General features: G+C 48.8%; 1 gene segment (V, D, J or C); it reads right to left on the reverse strand.

Annotated features, from left to right (window-relative positions):
- The window catches only part of LOC146863219 (Ig kappa chain V-V regions-like), a 223,788-nt gene that overhangs the window by 52,628 nt on the left and 148,511 nt on the right, over nt 1-22,649 (reverse strand). The window contains 1 exon segment of the V gene segment in view: nt 5,747-5,863. Coding sequence covers nt 5,747-5,843 — 97 coding nt within the window.

The following is a 22,649-nucleotide window of genomic DNA, read 5'->3' on the forward strand; positions in this document are numbered from 1 at the left end:
AGGAGCCACAATCTTAGTCAGTGTAAGTCAGATACACACCATAAATAAATTTGTGCTCACCTCTGGTAGCTTGGCACAGAGCAATCAGGCTTATCTCAAGAGACAGTGTGTAAAGTATTTGTGTAAAACTTCAAACAGTAAAACAGTGAAAACACCACACAAAAAGATACTGCACCTGGTTGGAAAAATAGAGTTTAATTTAATGTACCAAACAAGACCAAAATTACAAGAATCCGATAAATAGACCTTGAGATATGAATTTTTAAAGAAAATAAACAGACTTGCAGAGCATAAAGCAGCAACCGGGGCTATGGACCATGCTAGACCACATCCAATCCAAAAAGTCAGACTGACCGCAATCAAGCACAGGTAGTATACAGAGGCCACTGAGTTGGTGGTGTCTGAGGTCCAGTACTGGAAGTGCACAGTTTTCCTGCTCATCCTCCCCTGGCTCAAGACTCACTACAGGGGGCATGCAAGCTGGTTCCCCTTTGTGTGGGGACAGGACGCAGCCTATCCAGGTGTAAGTAAAAAACACACAAATGATGGACGGAATGCACAACAAATCAAACATTCTCCCCTAGTCACTGATCTGGGTTCAATCCATCGTTTTGTGCTCACCACCCCACCCCAGTTTGGATTCAGCCATTTACAAATCAATCTTGACCCTGCTCCCCATGGGAATAGTCCAGCCCAAACTGCCACGCCAGGTCCTCCCTGTTATGTTATGTTATGTTAGGGATACTTGTAAAGCGCACGACTCACCCTGGGGCATCTCGGCGCTATACCTAGTAGTCTGCTGAGGAGGGTATGAGAGGAAAGACACGACAGCAGAAATAGAACCCTAAGTGATCAGAACAAAAAAGTTTTCAGTTGTTTCCTGAAGATAGTGAGGGAGGGGCAAGTACGTATGGAAAAAAGAAGCATATTCCAGTAGCGTGGCGCAAGATATGAGAAGGCCTTTCCCCCGGAACAGGAGAGGCGGATTCGGGGGGTCTTCAGGAGCTCAAGAGAATTAGACCTTAGGTTGCGAGTAGAGGTCTGTTTAGTGAGTCTATTTGACAGATATTTGGGACCTTTACCCTTTAAGGCCTTATAAGTAAGGCAACAGGTCTTAAAGTATGCTCGTTTCGCAATCGGGAGCCAATGAAGGTCTAGAAACAGAGGGGCTGAAGGTGAGCCTGCTGGACGATTTAGGATCATTCGCGCAGCGGTATTTTGGATGACCTGTAGCTTCTTTAGCAGCGTCGGGCCTAGTTCTGCCAGCAGAGCGTTACCATAATCGAGGCGAGAGATCACCATGGCCTGGACTAGGGTTCTGCGATGCTTGATGGGCAGATAGGGGAGGATCTTCCGTAGAAGCCAAAGGCTAAAATAGCAGGGCCTGGAGATTGCTGCTACAAGTTCCTTCATAGAAAGTGCCTGGTACAGTTTAAACCCCAAATTTTTCAATACAACAACTTGTTTAGGAGCAGGTGCGGCACCCAGCTCTCGCGGCCACCAATCCTGGGACCAAGAAAGAGGCGCTTTCCCGATTAACAAAATTTCCGTTTTACTTGGATTCAATTGGAGATAATTCTCGGTCATCCAATTGGAAATGGTAAGCATTCCAGCCGTGAAGCGTAGATTTTCTGATGTTGCTTTTGGGTTAATTTTGAAAATAAGCTGGGTGTCGTCCGCGTATGAGATTATCTCAAACCTGCATGACTCTGCTATTTTAGCTAAAGGGGACATGTACAGATTAAACAAGGTGGGACTGAGAAATGAGCCCTGGGGAACACTTTTTTGCCAAACAGCATTTATCTGAGCGATACGGTCCCAGCATGATTGTTTGGTTTCTGTCAGACAGGAAATTCTGTAACCATTTTAGGGCTTGATCTTGAATGCCGCAGGAGCGCAGACTCTCCGACAGCTTAGAGTGGGCAATGGTGTCAAATGCTGCGGAGAGATCCAGGAGGACCAGAATAGCTGATCCTCCGTCATCCATTTCTTGTCTCAGTGAGTCGGTCACTACCAGGATTGCAGTTTCGGTACTGAATCCTGGACGAAAACCTGATTGCGAAGGGTCTAAAAGATTGTTGGATTCAAGGTAGTGACTCAACTGTCTGTTTATGGCCGATTCGGGTAGTATGCCCAACAAGGGCAATAGCGATATGGGGCGGTAATTATCGAGTACTTTGGGGGTCCGTCGCCGGTTTTTTGAGGATGGGTCAGACAAAAGCTTCCTTCCAGATGGAAGGAATTATGCCTGAACTGATGGAACTGTTGAAGATTCCTTGAATTTCTGGAGCGCAACATGAGGCTATGAGGGCCATAGTTCTGGGGGGGGACATGTGACTAGGGGAACCAGATTTAGCCGAGGAAAGCAGAGTATTGACTTCCGTTAAAGAGAGGGGTTCAAATTGTTTGAGATTACCAAGGGTCCTCTGGTTAGTTTCTGCGGAACTAATGAGTGAGGTTGCGGTCTGGGCTAGTGGGGAGGGGAAATTAGCATATATCAAGGTAATTTTTTCCTGAAAATGGGTCGCAAGGAAATTACAGAGTTCCTGTTACTCCATTTGAGGCAATCTGCAGGCTTGGGGTGAAACAAAGTCTTTAACTATGTTAAATAGAGTTTTCGAAGAGTTAGTGGCCTGATCAATTTGTTTTACAATAAAAAATGTCCTTGCTATTTTTATGTTTCGATGATATTTAGATAAGGATTGTTTATAGGTGTGTCTGTCCCTGGACAGGAAACAAGCATCCTGGGACCAGTTTTGGGGTATCACTCCTCATCAGCCAGTCTAGCTTGACTTTAGTGGCACAGTGAGCCCGAAACCCATGTCTGGGAATCCCTGGCGCACTTGGGGTATAAGTGTCAGCTCCTCACTCCCATCTTGCACAGGAGGGCCCATCAGCCACACCTACGCTCCCTTTGTGTGTGGCTGTGTGTAGGGAATGCACAAAGATCAGCTGTCACCAACCTCAGATGTGTATTCAGACACAGGCAGGAGGCATCAATTGGTCAAAGTAAGAACATGACAACTTTCTAAAAGTGGCATTTTCAGAATTACAACTTAAAATTCGACTTCACCATAAATTGTAATTTTAAATTGTGATTCGAGAGACACCAAACTTGGGGGTCCCATCTCTTCCCAATTGGAAATTACACATATAAAATGTATTAAGGTAATCCCAATGATATCCTATGGAAGATATAGCCCTTGCAGAAGTAAAAACCCATTTTAAAGTTTTTCACTATTAGGTCATGTGAAACTTAAAATTATATGTCCAACATTTTAAATACACTGCATCTAATCCTTGGGCTGTCTAGGCCTACTTTAGGGGTGACTTATATGTATTTAAAAGGAACGTTTGAGCCAGGAAAAGGGTTATTTTACCAGGTCAACATGAAAGTTTAAAACTGCTCACACAGGCTCTGCAGTGGCTGGCCTTAGACATGTTTAAAGGGCTACTTAAGTGGGTGACAAAATCAGTGTTGCAGACCCACTGGTAGCATTTAATTTACAGGCCCTGTGCACATGCAGTTCACTTTACTAGGGGCTTATAATTATATTAAATATGCCAATTGTGGATAAGCCAATGTTACTACATTTTAAGCAGAGAACACTTGCACTTTTGCACTGATTAGCAGTGGTAAAGTGCCCAGAGTACTAACGCCAACAAAACCATATTCTGCAAAAAAGTGGAGGAAAAAGGCAAAAAGTCTAGGGGTGACCCTGCAGAAAGGACCATTTCCAAGAGTTACCCTTTATGAATCCTGGAGGATTTCTGATTGAAGCCCTTGTTTTATAATGTGTTTCTTGGGAAACATATCTAATTAAGAAGTGTTTATAAGTTGTATATGGCAACCTGATACAGAAGAACCCATCTCATCCTGGCACTTGCAAATGAATTTCAATAGTTAATTCTCATTAGAAATGCCTTTTATCTTCCATTTGTTTCAGTAGTAGGCACGTTTCAGTAAATTCAGATCCACTAGAAATGTATAGAAAATGAGGACAGATTTTTTAGTTCACAGAATATAAATGTAATTTGGTTAACACTGTGCACTTTCAACAGCAAACACACACTAAAAGGAGGAGTAAATTAAATGGGCTCGCGTTGGATTTATAATGAGTCCCTACGCTGAAAATCGGAGGTGAGCTTAGACACACCAGGCAGTAGTAATCTGCTTCATCCTCTGTTTGAACATCACTGATATCTTTATTAAAGTCAGTTCCAGATCTAATGGCAGTGAACCGGTTTGAGGCCCCAGATGGCCCATTTGTTTTCCATGAGATACAAATTGGAGCTCTGCCAGGTTTCTGTTGGAAGTACTGTACTCAAGAAAACAGTATCTGAACTGAAGGTAGACTACAGGCAGACGTTCTAATCTGAAAAGGCCATCAAGTATTTTGAAATGTGGGTCAATCAATAAATCAATCAATCGGGATTTGTGAAGAGCGGCAAATCACCCATGAGGATCTCAAGGCACAGGAGTTGCTTACTGCTTTGTGGTGATCAGTCGCAACGAGAAAAAAAGGAGAAAGCAGTGAACACAAGTGAAAAGCAAGGAGAAGGCACTCAAAAAAACTAGGGAAAGGAGAAAGCATTGAAAAATGAGGGAAAAGAAAGGAGAAGGCACTCAAAAAATGGGGGGAAAGCGAGGAGAGAGCTGTGAATACGAGGGAAAACAAGTAGAAGGCTCTGAAAAACAAGGGGAAAAAGTAAGAGAAGGCAGTGAGAAACAAAGGAAAAGCAAGGAGAAGACACAAAAAATGAGGGAGAGTGAGAAGAATACAGTGTAAAAGAGGTAAATGGAAGAGAAGGCACATTAAAACAGGAGAAAAGCAAGGAGAAATCAGTGAATATAAGGGAAAAGCAAAGAGAAGGTTCTCAAAAAAATGGGGGGAAGCATGAGAAAGCAGTAGAAACTAGCAAAACGCAAGGAGGCGGCTCTCAAAAAGCAGGGGAAGAAGCAAGCTGGAAGCAGCAGGGACGAGGAGGAAACAAGGAGTAGGTACTCATAAAATGGGAGAAAATGAGAAGGGAAAGTAGTGAAAATTAAGACAAAGCAAGGGGAAGGCACTCATAAAAACAGGGTGGGAAGTGAGGAGTAAGCAATGAAAATAAGGGAAAAGCAAGGCAAAGGTACTCACAAAAATGGGGGGAAAAAGCAAGGAGCAAGCAGTGAAAACAACGGAAAAGCAAGGGGAAGGCACTCAACAAATGGGGGGGGGCAAGAAGAAGAAGACCAGAGCGAAAGCAGTGCAGCAGCACGGGGAGAGCTGGGCCTGGGGCCTGCTTAATGGGGCAGTGCTGCATCCTCCATTCAGGAGGTCCTTGGAGGAGAGAGGGAGAGGTGCTGGGAGGCATTGGGAGGGACCAGGCAGGAGGTGTGAAAAACAGGCGGGAGAGGCGATGAGGAAGAAACAAGGAGAAAACACTCAAAAGACACATTCTCTCCGGTAGCACTTAGGTACAGAAAGACGTTTCAGAACGTTATTGAGATGATATGCCTGACATGAAATTAACAAAGGGAATGATACCTACAAGGGCTTCATTCAAGAACTATAATTCGGAGTAATTATACCTTAGGTATGGTGACATCTAATGACACCTATATGAATAACTAACAACAATTCAAAAGAATCAAGAAGCAAATCAATTGACATGAAATTTAAGCTCATGTAAAGAAACACCCAGAGGCATAGTGGCAATCCTATTTCTCAGCTGCTTACATCAGAATATAATCAGTTCTCACCTTGAATCCCAAGTAGAAGGAGCCAGATAACTTGTGCTGATTTCATCATCGTTGTTGTGAGGGGTGAGATTCTGAACCCTGAAGCTGTCACGTCCATGTGAGGGTACCTATAAAAAGCTGAGGGCAAAACATATTCAGAAGTGTTTTTCAATTGTAAAAAAAATACTACTTCTAAGCAATATAGAATATACAAGGGCTGTGGTTCGAGTGTGATATAATCTTGTATAATGTCACTGCAGGAGCCTAGACCTGTGCGAACTGCACCATTTCCGAACCATAAATATGCCATTTAATAAAATGTATATTTTTACGTGTTAATGAAGTACTATATGATTTGAATATTAAATACAGATATCTCATGTGTTTTCTAGAATATTTATTTTGTTGATAAGATCAAACTCTCACCCAGATTACTGCTTGCACATCTTCAGAAGCAAAGTCGTTTTTTACAGTCGTTAACCATCAAGTGGTACATACACTTTAGACAAATGAGATGCATCCAATAGACCTGATGTATAACTTACCATGTGAGTGTACCTATTAAATATTTTCCTTCTTACATAATAATAAACTCTTGTTTCTGCACAATACTTCATACTGCGTTTCTGCAGTTCTAAGTGCTGTGAATAACACAATTATTAGCATGCACCTCGTTTCCATGGTGAACGGCTGTCTTACCTTTACAAGCATAAAAGATAAGCCAGAAACAGAATCATCAAACACCACACTGTAGATAAGGAAGTTCTCTTTTACAGTCCAGGGTACATGAGGAGCTCAGACAGTCGATAACAGGGGGCTCAAGATTTTTCTTACCAATATGTGTTTTTCCTCATTTGTGAGTTGGTGGTGAGAGGGACCAAAGTATGATTTGTGGAGCATCACAATTATAACAGTAATTTGTATTACTCCTACTTTTACTCTTTCATGTCACAATCCTTAGAGGAGAATGCAAGAGTTTGTCTGAGATTCCTTGACAACACCCACCTTTCTAAGGTGCCATAAAAGCAGTAGGAATCCCAGACTCCTCTACTATCCTAGCACCAAGTGAGCTGAAAGCTTACAAACCAGGAGTGGTGGGAGGGGTGCAAGGACTTTGATGAGGAAGACTAGATTAGGGAAGATTGAAGATTACCAGTAAATAGGAGCATTATCTCTTCAATGAGGAATGCAAACATGACCCTACCTTCAGGTCAGTAATCTTCAGACCAGTTCTGAGAACCCGACCACTGGTACACACACTGACCATGTCCACAAACCATATGTGTTGAGTGCCAATTCTCTTTGGGGACCATTCCCACAAGAACTACTGCAGGCACCCAAAATTAGATCCACAGATATCTCCATACCAGAGTACAAGGGACATAAATAAACAAGAAGACTTCCTACCATTGTACGAGCCTCCATTCATTACCAAGGAGACTGCAGAAGGTGTGATAAATGAAATAACTCCACAGTGATCCAACCATCATAATTATGCTACTCCTAAGAGGCTGAACAATGAAGAGGATCTAAAGAGAGAACAAGCGCTCAAGAAACAATGACCCATAATGTGTTTCAAGAGTATAGCTTCCAGAGGCAGGAAAGGCTTATATCCCCAAATGGCAAGTCATACTATTGCAGGAATAGACATGGGTTTCTCTGACTAAGGGTCCAAGGAGCCAAACAACCACTATTAGATGCAACGATCCTGCGTGCCAAAATACATGCCCAAATTAAAAGAGGTGAGAGTGAATGCAGATGCCTTGCCATTGTACTCATGAGTGATCGAAATGCTGCCCATATAAGGCAGGCCCAAACAAACACATGATGCAGAAGACCACAGTGCAAAGGGTGCTGGGGACAAGAAGCACCACCAGAGATGCAGATTCCATAGACAAACATTCACCAATCAGCTTTCAAGAAAGGGAGAATTGCCAGGCCCCAATGAGGGCTTAGAACCTTAGGGAGAGCCTTAAGCGATGAATAATACCAGGAAAGAACAAATGCAGAACGTGCAAAGAGCTATTATCCTCTAGTGTTACCAATGCCAAATAGATGGTAAGCAGGAAGTGGCAAAAATGACAAATGTTGACTTTAAATCTGTCAGACACTAGGGGAACACCTTTCAAATAACCACATACACAAATTAAATAGAACTGATAACTAATAAGAGGAACAAGACAATGTCCTGACTCATCATTAGGTCTTAGCTGGTGAGCATCCAGAAGCTCCTTAACCACAGGCATCAGGAATATGATGGAACATACCAGATTCCATCCAGTTGCTAGCACATGAACCGATGGCGTTCACCTGAAAGTTAATAAAGCCCTCGCGCCTGGTATCCTGCATTGTCATTGTTATGTTTCTGCCGAACATCAAGCAAGCGGCAGTATTCTGCAGCCAACTAACCCTGGAGCTACAGTCAGAAGGTCAACCATTCACACTGTGAGGGACTTCTCCATGGAAATGTTGAATTCTTGAACATGCAAATGAAACTGCTCTACCAACACTTCTCCAGAGAGCCAACCACCATGGAAGGCAAAGCCTCTAAACACACATGTCAACACCTGGTGCCGTGGAGATCTTAAGAAATTCTGGGGCCCTGGTCAAATGTATTTCAAGGGCCCCTGTTCAGAAGAACTTAGAGTTTAATATGCATTTTTGGCTCACTCACAACCAATCAAAGTACCTGTGCTGCCTTGCTTCAAAGAAGCAGTGAAAAATATCGCTGTATCTACTAAGATATTGTGTTCTCTCCCTCAGCGCTGGCTCTATAGGCTGACATTCTCCAACTCACACACCTTTGCACCAACAGCAAGGATGTGGATAGTCTGTCAAGCATAGATTTATTTACTGGAAGGGAAGCTTCCCAGTACAAAAACTATGGCCTAATACCTTTCCCATTTTGTATGTGTGCTATAAAATGCAGCACATATCCAAACTTTGTAAAGTAAGGAGAAATAAAACATTTCTCCTAGTTTACTCCTGTCTTGAGGACATATATGGTTTTGGTTAAAATTACTGTCTAAACTTGTTTGTAGATACCGATGTGTGTCAAAACCAATGGGTGGCTGCATGGGAACGCCCATGTGCCATCTCTGCTACGTCCCTTTGACACACAATAGCATGAAGTATTGCATAGCATTACTTTGGCTCCAACTTTTCAATGCACACCTGATTTGCATTGAAAGCAAATACCTCCACAATGCTTTGCACTTGGTTTCAGTTACAAAAGTAATGCAAACCCAGTCCAAAGGGTTAGTAACTATGAGCCCTCTAGTTCTGAAAACATGTACCAGCAGGCAAAATAGCACTATTTGAGTTACAATATTCTGGCTTAACCACAGCTTAGATGTGTTATTAGAAATAGTGGGGCAGATTCATGTAAGACTTGCGCCACTTTTACGCTGCTGTTACGTCACTTTTGTGACGCAGCAGCGGCGTAAACCCAGCGCCACGTTGCACACTATTTACATCGTGACACATCTATGGAGATGCGTCACAGTGTAAAGCCCTGCGCCACATTAAACCTGCATCAGGTTTAATGTATGCAGGGTGGGCGTTCCATCGGAAAAAGCCTCGGAAAAGTGACGCAGTGAAATCTACAAGATTTCACTCAGTCACTTTTCCGACGCTGCTGCGTCAAAACCTTGCACCTGCTTGAAGCAGGCGTTAGGCATGACGCAGCACGTTAGGTATGGACAGCCCCTAAACATTGCTGGAGTTGCGTCGTGCTTGCGACACGACTCCAGCAATGCGTGACGCATCTGTTTATCCTTGCGCCACGATGCCCTGCATTGTTGCATTGTAAATGTAGCGCATCTGTGGTGGCGCAAGGGTAAACTTGCGTGACGCATCTTTCCTGGCGCATCCCTGCTGATTTGATGCGCCAGGAAACATAAATCTGCCCCAGTGTCTTTGGTCCCCTCCTATTACTCAATAGTGAGACATTGTTTAGTTCTCAATCTACATTTTTATGGATGTTACATGGCGTTAAAAACATTTATCTGCAAAATGTCTGTAACAAACTCCCACATCACCCCGTCTCCCCCTTACTAAAGTAAAGATATAAATTAAAAGATATGTAGATTTAAGTTTTAGCAGCAATACATTTTAAGACAGATAGTTCAGGGGAACAGCTGGGAACATTCTGGTAGGGGGCCCCCTAAAAGTCTGGGGTCCTGGGCCACAGTCCACTTTGCCCATGCCTCAAAATGACTCTGTTTGGTGACCATGCAAAGTAGGGAAAGTGTTAATAAAGAATTGACTTTCCAGCTCAAGAATTGGATGAATACGAGTGTGTGGTGCTGGGCAACCTGCTTGTGAGCCAGCGCTGTGGAATGGAGCAAAAGGGCCATATCTTAGGAAATATGGTTCTGTGATGCTCTATCTACTTCTTAAGTACAAATTCCTAAACGTGAAAGTACAATGTTCATTCATGAGATCATGTCAGTCCTCCCCCACTGGAGAGCCAGGGTTCGAACAACAGTCGTAGCTGTAGCCGTAATGAAGTAAGGGAAGTATAGGTGAGAGATGCAAGAAGACACTATACACAGGACCATTTAGGAACCACATCATCTATGTCCAAACGGTCCAGAGCACCAATCACATCATAGCAGCAAAATTCTGACACAGAACTATGTGGCAAAGTAATGTAGTGCAAACCTAACTAAAAGGCAGCAGAGCACTGTACAGGTTCAAAGGCAAGCATACAGTCAACGAATAAAAGGAGCGGTAGCTCATTTGTGGACTATAACTGCACTGTGATGTGTTAGACCTGGCATCCTTGGTGTGGTTTCCCACTAATGTTTTGCCTTTAGACCTCCTGTTTTACTGACTACATTTTTTCTGACCTCAGGACTCTGCGCACTTTACCACTGCTAAGCAGTGCTAAAGTACATGTACACTTTCCTTATAACATAGAAACATTGGCTCATGACCAATTGGCATGTTTGATTTGCTTTTAAGTACCTAGTAAAGTGGTACTACAGGTGACCAAGGCCTTTAAATTAAATGCTACAAGTAGGCTTTCAGCACTGGTTGTGCCACCCACTGAAGTAGCACTTTAAATATGTCTCAAGACCTGCCATTGCAAGCACTGTGTATGAAGTTTGAACTGCCATTACGACCTGTCAAAATAATCCTTTGACAGGCCCACACCTTTTCTTTTTAATACATGTAGTCACCCCTAGGGTAGGCCCTTGACAGCCCAGAGGGCTGGATGCAATGTAGTTAAAAAGTAGGACACTTACTTTTAAGTTGTACATGTCCTGAAAGTGAAAAATTCCTACATTTGGTGGTCTGGCCAAGAACAAAGATGACCGCCTGAATGGAGAGCTCTGCTCCGGGACGAGCTCCGGGCAGAGACAACGGCCTTCCAGAGGCAGCTGGTGGCAGAATATATGCCGCCCTTACTCTGACCAGACCCCCGGGTTGTCTCAGATCGGGGTCAGAGGATGGCACACAACACACCAAAGCGGAATCACCCTGGTGATGAGGTGGAAAGCGCAGGGTCTAGAGGTATGACTGAAGCATTGGCTTTTGCTTTGATACCTGACCCAACCCTCCGCACATTGCTCCACTTCTCTGGGCCTGTCTCCCATGCTACGTTGGGTGGGCACTGGAGGTTTGCGGCCGGCCTGTGGATACAACCGGTGCAACCTCTTCTACGGCTCCCAGTGAGAGACTCTTGGGGGCATATTAGCAACAACCGGCGATAATTAACGCTAAGCACACTTAGCGCTATAGCGTGGATTTTTATCGCTGAGTTAGCGTGCTATTAGCAATGCTTATCTCAAAAGCGATAAAAATCCTAGCGCTAACTGCCAAACGTGTGATCATCGCTGGAAACCCAGCGATAATCCCACGAAGTTTGGCGATAGCTTGCTGATGGGGCCTCACATACTTAGCCATGATATCCACCTTCCATAGGATATCATGGCTAAGTCAGTTTCCTGTCGCTATGCTGCTTTGCGTGAGGCTTGATAATAGGAGAAATGTCGCTTAGCGACGTTTCTCCCGTTATCCTGGGGAGGAATGCCCAGTTTGCATCTCATTAGAGATGCAAAGATGGGCATTAAGGGAAATGGAGATAAGGCAAGGTTTCACGTGATAGCATGACCTTGCAGATAAGGCGATAAAATTATCCGAAAACGGACGCAAAAGCGGCGATAATATTTTAACGCCTGCTTGCTGATCTGTCCATTGGTGCCTTTCCCAACCCCGCACCTTCCCCAATTTGCAAGCACTGGACTGCCACCTAACGGCTCCCCACCAGGCAGGCCAGACTCTGCGAATCCGAGAACTCCCTCCGATCCCTGCCAGAGGGGTGCAGCGCGGCAAGAAAGGGGGGAGCGCTACTCGGAAAATGTAGCACTCTTGCCCCCCCCTCCAGGCTGTGGTACACGAGCCTCAATATCCTCCTGTGCTGCACTTCTGGCAGCTCCAGGACCCACACGTCACCCCGGTGAACCGAGCCTCCAGGGATTACCCACCGGAATACCCTCTCTACCAGGATTCACAAGTTACAGCAGAAGGTGAGGAATGACCAGCGGGTAACACAGCATGAGGTGGGTCTTCCCCCCTGATTAGTGCTGAGGCACATGGGGTTGGGACCAGGCAGCAAACCCAAATTCACCAAATCATTGTAACTGCCCATTCACCACGCTTAGATGAGCATTGACGAGCTGACCACTCTTTACTGGCATAATTACATACAAGCGAAGTGGGCCCGCATAAGCCCCAGACGGCCCTACAGCATCATCCCTCGGACGTTTAGGACCAGCTGACTCCTACTCGATGCTGGTCCTCTGAGGGGAACACAGTGTTATCTGCCCCCATTCCTTATTCCTGGCCTGCCCATCATGCGGCACCAGTATGGACAAAGCAGCGAGTTAAAGTACTGACCAGGAGGGTCTCTCACCTGTCGTCTCCAGAGTTCCCCCGTGAGTCTCTGGGAACCCCCCTCTTATTCAACAGTTCAGGCAGCAAATTGGACCTGATGGAGACTCCTGAGTCCATTCAGTAGTGAATTAAGGGACCCCTTGTAACAAAACTGTGGCAGGATGGGCACCCTTCCATGCCTACGGCCCGCTATGGTGCAACCGCACTAGACACTGCACTCACTGGTCCATTATTGGGGTGCCATCGGTCATGCTCTGCAACCACCAGGCATCTTGCTAGACCAGCCTAAGGTACCATCCTGTGAGTAGGAGTGAATGTCCACCAACAAGCACAGGAGCATGTCCTCCAGGCAAATTCCATTCATGGAAGCACTCAAACAACCACGCAACATGGCCACAAAGGGTGACATCCCTCCTATGAGCAGCTAGCACCTCTACGCCCCCACAAGCGACTTCACCATGTGAGACTATGGACTGCATCTTGCAGGAAATCTCCGGCGTCAGCTGACAGTTGGAAGGAATGGACTCCACTATCTCTAAGCTATCAGAGGAGGCAAAATCGATAAGAGTGGATATTGTGGGGTTTCATGCACGAGCAGAAGGACTGGACTGAAGGCTAACGGTGGCGGAGGGCCACCTCGACACAATGCAGGACAGTGACCAAGAACTTCTCTTCCTCTGTTGCAAACTGATTGACTTAGAGGACCGCAGTAGGAGAGACAATGGCTACATTTTGGCTTCCCGGAGGCAATTGAGGATTCAAACGCCAGAGCATTTATGAGCGATACCCTTCTGAAGCTTATAGGTGTTACCTTTGACCCTCCACTGGAGAGGTAGCATGCCCACCGCTTTGGCTCCCATGCAAGGACTCTAATGCACACCCACGTCCTCTCATTGCCTGTTTCCTAAGCCATGAGCAAACGAGGTAGATGCTGGCCGCAGCACGCATCCAAGGACTGTTCACATATGAAGATCATAGCATCTGACTGGCCGCAGATTTTCCCTGAGAGACCAATGATCGAATCAAGGCATTCCTCTCCCTGAGACCTAGATTACGCCCAATGAACATCAAGCAAGGTCTTTTTGAGCCTGCCCGTTTCGCATTACTAGAGATGGTGACTCTAAGGATTTCTATGACCCAGAAGATCTACATCAGTTCCTGGACACCATATGATTGCAGGACATGGACACCCAACACAGAATCGTGGAAGAGAACATGAGAGGACAACCCCACCCATGAGGACAAGGGTTCTACTCTCCAAACCATGGCCACCTTCCTACATGTATAGCAGAGGGACAAATCCCGCTCTCCTCTGAAGCCCACCTCGGATGCAGATTGAGGGCGAAGGGGACCTAGGTGAGGACCCCAGGCCAATGAACAGGTATCCGCACAGTAAGAGAAACGGCTGCCAGACAGCCGCGGTCTGTGCAGGTGTAGGACCTGGGGTCTCCAGGCCCTATGGGGCGGTAATGTGACACGAGCGGTCGGGCCACCAAAGGTCTGTGTGTTAAGCAACCATACAACACGCACCTCACATGGGACAAGGAACACACACAATAAGGGACGCCACGCGGTAGGAGTTAAGTAAATACTCAAGTTTATCCAAGCAGGTCACGTTAGATGCAGTTCATGAGGTAGCAGTACATTTCATAAGCTGGTAATACCATTCCTAGCGATGTACATGTCAGTCAGGATCTATAAATGCTGGTCATACCATAAATGACATTCATGACATATCAGTACTGCCTGAGGTACAACTACCCTTCACATAGAGGTACACGCGCGCTTCACTTTCCTGTAGCGCCTTAGGGGGGTGATTATGGCGCTATGCGCGCTAACTGGTGACGACCTCAGAACGGGGCATCTAGCACAGAGAGCTACTCGTAATAGATGTCATTTAGCATTTCATTATGGAACATGAATAACAGCGCGCTACTCGTAATCAATAGCACGTAGCACTTCAACATGGGCGTGAATAACAGCGCGCTACTCGTAATCAATAGCACGGAGTACTTCAATATGGAACATGAATACCAGAGCGCTACTCGTAATCAATAGCACGTAGCACTTCAATATGGCACATGAATAACAGAGTGCTACTCGTAATCACTAGCACGTAGCACTTCAATATGGCACATGAATAACAGAGCGCTACTCGTAATCACTAGCATGGAGCACTTCAATATGGCACATGAATAACAGAGCGCTACTCGTAATCACTAGCATGTAGCACTTCAATATGGCACATGAATAACAGAGCGCTACTCGTAAGCACTAGCATTTAGCACTTCAATAGGGCACATGAATAACAGGGCACTACTCGTAATCAATAGCATTTAGCATTTCACTACGGAGTATAACTAACATAGCGCTGCTCGTAAGCGATGACATTTAGCACTTCAGAACGGAGCAGGGGTATCGGAGCGCCACTCGTACTCAAGGACAGTGAAGGCTTCCCACGGGGCTGTCAGCAGGGAGCGCACGGGACTTGCGGAGCGAGTCTCTCAGCTCCGGTGCAGTTCGTAGGGCACCACGCTTCAGTACTGTTCAAGGGGCCACAAGGAAAGGATCCCTTGACGGGGTCTCTCCGTCGCGATGACAGGGGGAACTCCCACAGAGAGGGGACCCGGGCTGAGGGTGCGGTGCGGCTCCCAACCAGCAGGGTGCGCACCAGGGGCAATCCCAGCCTCCGGGCTTACCTCGTTCTCGGCGTCGGAAGGCGACCGCTCCAGCGACGATGGGGAAACTCGGTCCAGGCCTCGCGCACCTTCTCACACAGGTGCGACGGCAGCGGCGGGGCCCTGGGCTTCTCACGGGCCTCGCGACTCTGCAGGGCACTTCTTCCGGCCTCCGGGCCGCGGCGGTGAGCGTGCTGGCTTCCACGTCACCGGGGGGTGCTCAAGTTGAGGATGGGGGTTCCGCGCTCAGCGGAGCACGCTGCCGGGGGTCCCAGACCAGGTCAGGGAGCGCAGGGGTCACAGCGCTAATACCTGGTCGATCCCCGGTGGCTCTTCAATCTGCTTTGCATACGGCTTCGGGGGTCAGTCTGGACACGCAGTCTCAGCGCTTGGCATATAAGTTTTAGAGTTCAATCTGGACACGCAGTCTCAGTGCTTGGCATATAAGTTTTAGAGTTCAATCTGGACACGCAGTCTCAGTGCTTGGCATATAAGTTTTAGAGTTCAATCTGGACACGCAGTCTCAGTGCTTGGCATATAAGTTTTAGAGTTCAATCTGGACACGCAGTCTCAGTGCTTGGCATATAAGTCTCTGTTCTCAGATGTCAGATGAAGTCTTGTTGGCGCAGATGTATCTGGTGCCCTTAAGGGGTTCTGTTACAGGGGGGTAGGGATGGAGAAGGCGACTAGGTCCTTCCTAGTCAGGCTGGGCAGAGGTTCTCTGGGTCCTCCTACTGCTGGGCAAGATCAGTGGGTTTCACAGGGTCCCTCACTCACTTAAGAGGCAGCACCTAAATCCTGTCACTCTCAGAGGCATAAGTCCCTGGCTAGGACCTACCGCCTACACTCCTGGTGGATTCTTCCAGCTCTGCTTCACCCCACTGGCCAACTCACCACAAAAAGTTCCCTCCCTCACTTAAGTAGCCCTAGGTCAGGTGACCTCTGGCCAAGGCGGCAAAAGAAAAGCCACACCTCCCTTCTAGAAGGTTCCAGCACATTCCAGGAGCTTCCCCACTCTACCTATGGGACAAAAAGGCGGGCTGGAGTCGCAACATTGTTGTGGGGTTCCAGCCAGCTCCTGGCAGCTAGGGTGCTACTATGAAAGACCACTCTGCAGTAGCAGGGGCCTGTGGCAGCCATCTTGGGAGAAGGGAGCACCTGCACCTTAACACTACAAAAAGGAAAAAATTTCAGGGAAAAAGGGCCAAGTCCAACATAACCCCCTTCCAGCCAAAAGCCAGGGTAGACCGATCAATGCCTTGATGGTCTTCCCTGCTTGGGGCGAGAAAAGGTGGACGCAGGCCCGCAACTGCAGATTCTCTTCCACTCTGGAACCCGATGGTTCCCTCTCAATCCTCCCCGGACCAACGAAACCACCCCACTGGGGCTCCCTAGCTAGTTGTGGCCAGGACCGGCCCCTGGGCCATCCAGATGTCTCTGGCCCTCGTGGTCTCGCAGAGTGGGGGGCAGTAGCCCCAGGCCTGTAGTGCCCGATGACCACTCTCCTACTCTTCCTTGAAGTCTTAAACTGCCTCTGGTCCTTCCACCTGGGGTCCACACCCTTAGGCTGACCAGACTTCAGGGGCGAGGCTCTCCTCCCCCTAACTCTCCTTCTGGGGTTCCTCACCCTACCCTGCGAGGCACCCTCAGACCACCACTGTCTCCTCAGCACAGGGCCTTGACCTTTCAACTGATTCCTCAACCTAGGGTCTAAACCCTTAGGCTGAGCCGGTGCCCGAGGCGAGACCTTCCACCCTCTGCACCCCCTCCCAGAGTTCCGCACCCTCCCACCGGGAAGAGTACCCCTGGAAGTTACTTCTGGGGGGACACTGTTAACAGGCGTCCCACCCACCAGGTCAGGCAACCCCTGAGCCTGGCATCCCAGCCCAGGATCTAAACCCTGCAACTGGGCCAACCCCAGAACCTCAGGAGCGCTGGTTACAGTCGCCCTGGGTCCTCCTGACACTAGGGGTTCCCTTTCCTCGGACGGCACATCGGGACAGCCTAGGCTCCCAACCTGGGGCTCCCTTGCGGAACTCTCCGGGCCCTGAGACTGCGGTTGGGGCACTTCGGGACACCTCCCCGTCTCTCTCCTTCCTATGGATAGGTCGTGAGGCCCTACAACCCTCTCTCCCTGGGACCTAGCTGGGCTATCTGCCACCTCCCCCATCTCGCTGGGTTGGAAGAGCCCTGCACCACCCCCTTCAGGGTCACCCACCAATGCCTCCTCAGACACCCTGGTGATGTCATCCTGGGGTAAATAAAATTCTAGCTCCTGTGGAGCTTTCGGTATGCTGCCACCAGTGTCCTCACTGGACACATTCATCTGGAGGGCACGCAGCTCCAACTCCTTCAGCCGAAGCTCGTGCGCCATCCTCATTTCCTCCATTGCCCATCTCTTATTTTCTCTTTCCTGTTCCAATTTGGCTAATTCCTTTTCTTGTTCCAATTTGGCCAATCCTTTTTCTTGTTCCAATCTGGCCAGCTCCCACTTTAACTGCTTCTCTTCCCTTCTGTCCTCATACTCCTTTGGAGACGCGCTCCTACTAGACCCTGTCCTACTACTGGCCCCAGAACGTCTCCCTGGGGGCATATTTTCAGACACATCTACATTTAATATGTCGATCACTTCTTAGGCGCTCTCCTCCTGAGGTGCATCTGGTGCCTCCTGTCCCTCATCCCCTCTCCCTTCTGGGTGGGCTTCTACCCATGCCCTAATGGCGGTGCGGAGTTCCGGTCCTTTGGCCTTCCGCATCCCAGGCACCCCCATCCCCTGCCCGAACTCCCTTAGTTGCTTCACAGTGTACCCCTCGAGGTCAGCTAACCGGAATTCCATTCTGGCAGGTGGGGACCTAGACACTAAGGAGAAAAATTCCTAGGGTATAGGCAACAGTTATCAGCTAACCAGGCTTCTTGCACTCTCAACCTGGTCAGTGGAAATAACAATGCAACAATCAATGGTTTTCGAGCTCTGGAACAAATAGGCATTTAATTGTGGCGCCCTCCACCTCACGGAAGGGTGCTGTATGGTCACAGGTCCTAAGGATCTCACCGCTCGCCAACAATGTAGGACCTGGGGTCTCCAGGCCCTATGGGGCGGTAACGTGACACGAGCGGTCGGGCCACCAAAGGTCTGTGTGTAAAGCAACCATACAACACGCACCTCACATGGGACAAGGAACACACACAATAAGGGACACCACATGGTAGGAGTTAAGTAAATACTCAAGTTTATCCAAGCAGGTCACGTTAGATGCAGTTCATGAGGTAGCAGTACATTTCATAAGCTGGTAATACCATTCTTAGCGATGTACATGTCAGTCAGGATCTATAAATGCTGGTCATACCTGTTGGACTTGGCCCTTCTGGCAGGTTCACCCCTGAACTTTTTGCTTTTTTTATTGGTGACTTGGTGTGGTGATTTTCTTGGTTTCTGCGCACTTTCCCTGTGTCCCAGGGTAAAGTGCGTGCGTGCTCTGAGTGCATGTGGTGAGATAGGCCTGCCCTCCCATAGGAATGCATGGGGAATGTATGTGTCCCTAGTAGTTCCTGATGCGTGGGGTGTGCAGGCCCGAGTTTGGTATGTGCGGACTCGTGGGAGTGAATGCTGCGCGATGATGTGTGCGGCGTGCATGTACCTAGTGTGGAAGTGCCACTTCTAGAAGTGGGCACTTCTGTGTGCAGTGTGTCTGTCGTGTGATTGGCTGGTCGTGTCATGTGACGGGCTAGGGATTCTCCAGAGTCAGGATGAGTCACCCAGTGGTGAATGGGGAGATCAACAGCTAGATGGGTGGGAGGAGTACACCTGGGTCCTGAATAGGACAGGGTTTTCCACACACAATGCTGGCCCCGCCCCCTGTGGTGCGACTGACGACCCTAGCCCTGCCAGTGAATAGAGTGAGGGGCTGAGCACATCAAGGGTGCTCCCCAACCAGCTGCGACTGGTTTTCCCCCTCACCCTGAACCCAGAACAAAGGGATTTGGTGTATAAAAAGGGGCTGTGTCCCCTTACAAAATGTTCTTGTTCTGCACTTGCATCTACCAGGGGCGTGCTGCTGCTGGGGCCCAGGGGAAGGTTTGCCTCCCTGGGCCCTGCCCAGCCCCTGGATGCCTGATGGACCTTGTGGAACCGTTGATTGCTGTTTCCTGGCTCTGTCCAAGACCTGGCTGCTTCTAGCGCCCTGGGAGCGCTATATTGCTTTATTTTGCCCCGTAGGAGCGATAGAGCTCCGCAGCAAGGCGCTGCCGTCCGTGTGGAGGGAATCCCCTTCGTAAGGATTCCCCCGAAATGCTGCCGGAGCGGGTGCCCACCCCGCTTCATCATTATTTACTTTGCGGGTGCCACCCCGAGGTTCTATTGCTGGGAACCAAAATCGCCGCCGCGGCCCGAGCCGCATTTAAAAATCACCGCTGAGTCCGCGGCCCGCCTGGTTGTGGGCGGGGCCGCTGGACAGAAGCGGAAGCGGAAGTGCGGCCATTTTTCCAGCAACCCGAGGTCCCAGAGCCTCGCAGGCTCCATTGAGAAGTCCCGGGTCCCAGGAGGGGGCCCGGGTAAAGTGCGGGAGCAGCGCGAGGCTCCCAGGACGAGAGAGAGCCCCGCCCGCCGCCTGTCGTGCCCGCAGAAGTCCCGGTGAAGAAGCTCCGGTGAGTAGGGGCTGGTCCTAGGGTCTGAGCGGTCCCGCCAGGAGAGCGGGCCGCTCCGCCGATGCTGCACACTTGTGTGTCAGGGCCCCTCGGGGCCCCGGCTTCTAGTATTGGAGGGACATGTCGTGGCACAGGTTAGGAGTGCCAGTGGTGACACAGCGTTCTCAGAGCCAGATGGCTCCCACGCCCCAGACGTCGTCTTCGAGCCCGAGCGTGGCTCCAGCGAGGGTGATGTTAGTTCCCAAGCCTCCGCCGCTCCAACGCTGAGGGCATGATGATTTCAGGAGCCAGTGTGCTCCAGGGGGACATGTGTATCTTTAGAGCCCCCGTGGCTCCCACAATTGCGTAGTTCATCCCTCCAAGACGCCAGCGCACTCCACAGTACTTTGGCCCTTGTCAATATTGGCGCACCATTATTTTGGGAGCCCGTGTGCTCCAGGGGGACATGTTGCTTTAGAGCCTAGGTGGCTCCAACGTGCTGGATATTGTTTCATGGGCCATTTGAGAGCCCAGGCCCCTATTTGCCTTCCACAGCTGCGCAGCACTTAGTGCCAGCTGCAGCGTTTAGGCCCTGTGCTTGTCCCCAGCTGCCCAGCAAGTAGTGGGCAGCTGCTACGTTTAGGTTCTGGCGCAACCTGGACTATAATGCGATTTTGGTGCTAGGAAATGTACGGTGTAGTATGTTTTGCGCACCCTGTGTTCATGCTTTTGGTGCTAGGAAATGTACTGTATATAGCATGTTTTGCGCACCCTGTGTCTTATACCTCTAAATGTGGTTATTTTCTGCCTAAGAGGTTGTTTTACCTGCGTAGGTTGATGGTAGGGAGAATGTACTTCCCTGTGTTATGTACGCCCCTAGTGTAGGTATACTTAGGTGGCTAGGTCTAAGGCGTTAGACTTGCGAGAAATTGCATAATGTGGTTTATGCCCCTGTGATAGATGCAGGATAGGTTTTATACCTGATGCTAGTGTGATGACGCTGAGGTCATTATTGCGCCAGTAGAGACTGGTTGTGCTCTACAGTTACTTTGTGTTATGTTCTACATTTACTATTGGTGATTTGTGCTATGTTCTAAGTGCTAATTCCTGACAGTGGTCCATGTGGCCCTGTCCCCTGTATATATAATCCCTTGTAAATTCTGCCCGTGCCTGTTGGCACATTGTAGAGTGTGTGTTTTTATCTAATGTGTTGTGTATAATACAAAGGCTATTTTTATAGAATACCTTGTGTGGAGTTTCCTTTGTGGTGGGCCTTGGGTGTTGTTGCTGGGTGCGCGCGCAAACGCTTTACACATCGCCTCAGAGATAAGCCTGACTGCTCGTGCCAAGCTACCAAGGGGGTGAGCAGGGGTTATCTTTGGCGTGTAACTTCCTTGCCCTGACTAGAGTGGTGCTTTCTGCCTGACTTTGGCGCAAGCCTTAGCCAACCAGAAATCGCCATTTCTAACAATACCATAAATGACATTCATGACATATCAGTACTGCCTGAGGTACAACTACCCTTCACATAGAGGTACACGCGCGCTTCACTTTCCTGTAGCGCCTTAGGGGGGGGATTGTGGCGCTATGCGCGCTAACTGGTGACGACCTCAGAACGAGGCATCTAGCACAGAGAGCTACTCGTAATAGATGTCATTTAGCATTTCATTATGGAACATGAATAACAGCGCGCTACTCGTAATCAATAGCACGTAGCACTTCAACATGGGCGTGAATAACAGTGCGCTACTCATAATCAATAGCACGGAGTACTTCAATATGGAACATGAATAACAGAGCGCTACTCGTAATCAATAGCACGTAGCACTTCAATATGGCACATGAATAACAGAGCGCTACTCGTAATTACTAGCACGTAGCACTTCAATATGGCAAATGAATAACAGAGCGCTACTCGTAATCACTAGCATGGAGCACTTCAATATGGCACATGAATAACAGAGCGCTACTTGTAAGCACTAGCATTTAGCACTTCAATAGGGCACATGAATAACAGGGCGCTACTCGTAATCAATAGCATTTAGCATTTCACTACGGAGTATAACTAACATAGCGCTGCTCGTAAGCGATGACATTTAGCACTTCAGAACGGAGCAGGAGTATCGGAGCGCCACTCTTACTCAAGGACAGTCAAGGCTTCCCACGGGGCTGTCAGCAGGGAGCGCACGGGACTTGCGGAGCGAGTCTCTCAGCTCCGGTGCAGTTCGTAGGGCACCACGCTTCAGTACTGTTCAAGGGGCCACAAGGAAAGGATCCCTCGGCGGGGTCTCTCCGTCGAGATGACAGGGGGAACTCCCACGGAGAGGGGCCCGGGCTGAGGGTGCGGTGCGGCTCCCAACCAGTAGGGGGCGCACCAGGGGCAATCCCAGCCTCCGGGCTTACCTCGTTCTCGGCGTCGGAAGGCGTCCGCTCAAGCGACGATATGGAAACTCGGTCCAGGCCTCGCGCACCTTCTCACACAGCTGTGACGGCAGCGGCGGGGCCCCGGGCTTCTCACGGGCCTCGTGACTCTGCAGGGCACTTCTTCCGGCCTCTGGGCCGCGGCGGTGAGCGCGCTGGCTTCCACGTCACCGGGGGGTGCTCAAGTTAAGGATGGGGGTTCCACGCTCAGCGGAGCACGCTGCCGGGGGTCCCAGACCAGGTCAGGGAGCGCAGGGGTCACAGCGCTAATACCTGGTCGATCCCCGGTGGCTCTTCAA

The sequence above is a fragment of the Triturus cristatus genome, chromosome 2_2 (genome assembly GCF_964204655.1).
Source record: "Triturus cristatus chromosome 2_2, aTriCri1.1, whole genome shotgun sequence".
NCBI lineage: Eukaryota > Metazoa > Chordata > Amphibia > Caudata > Salamandridae > Triturus > Triturus cristatus.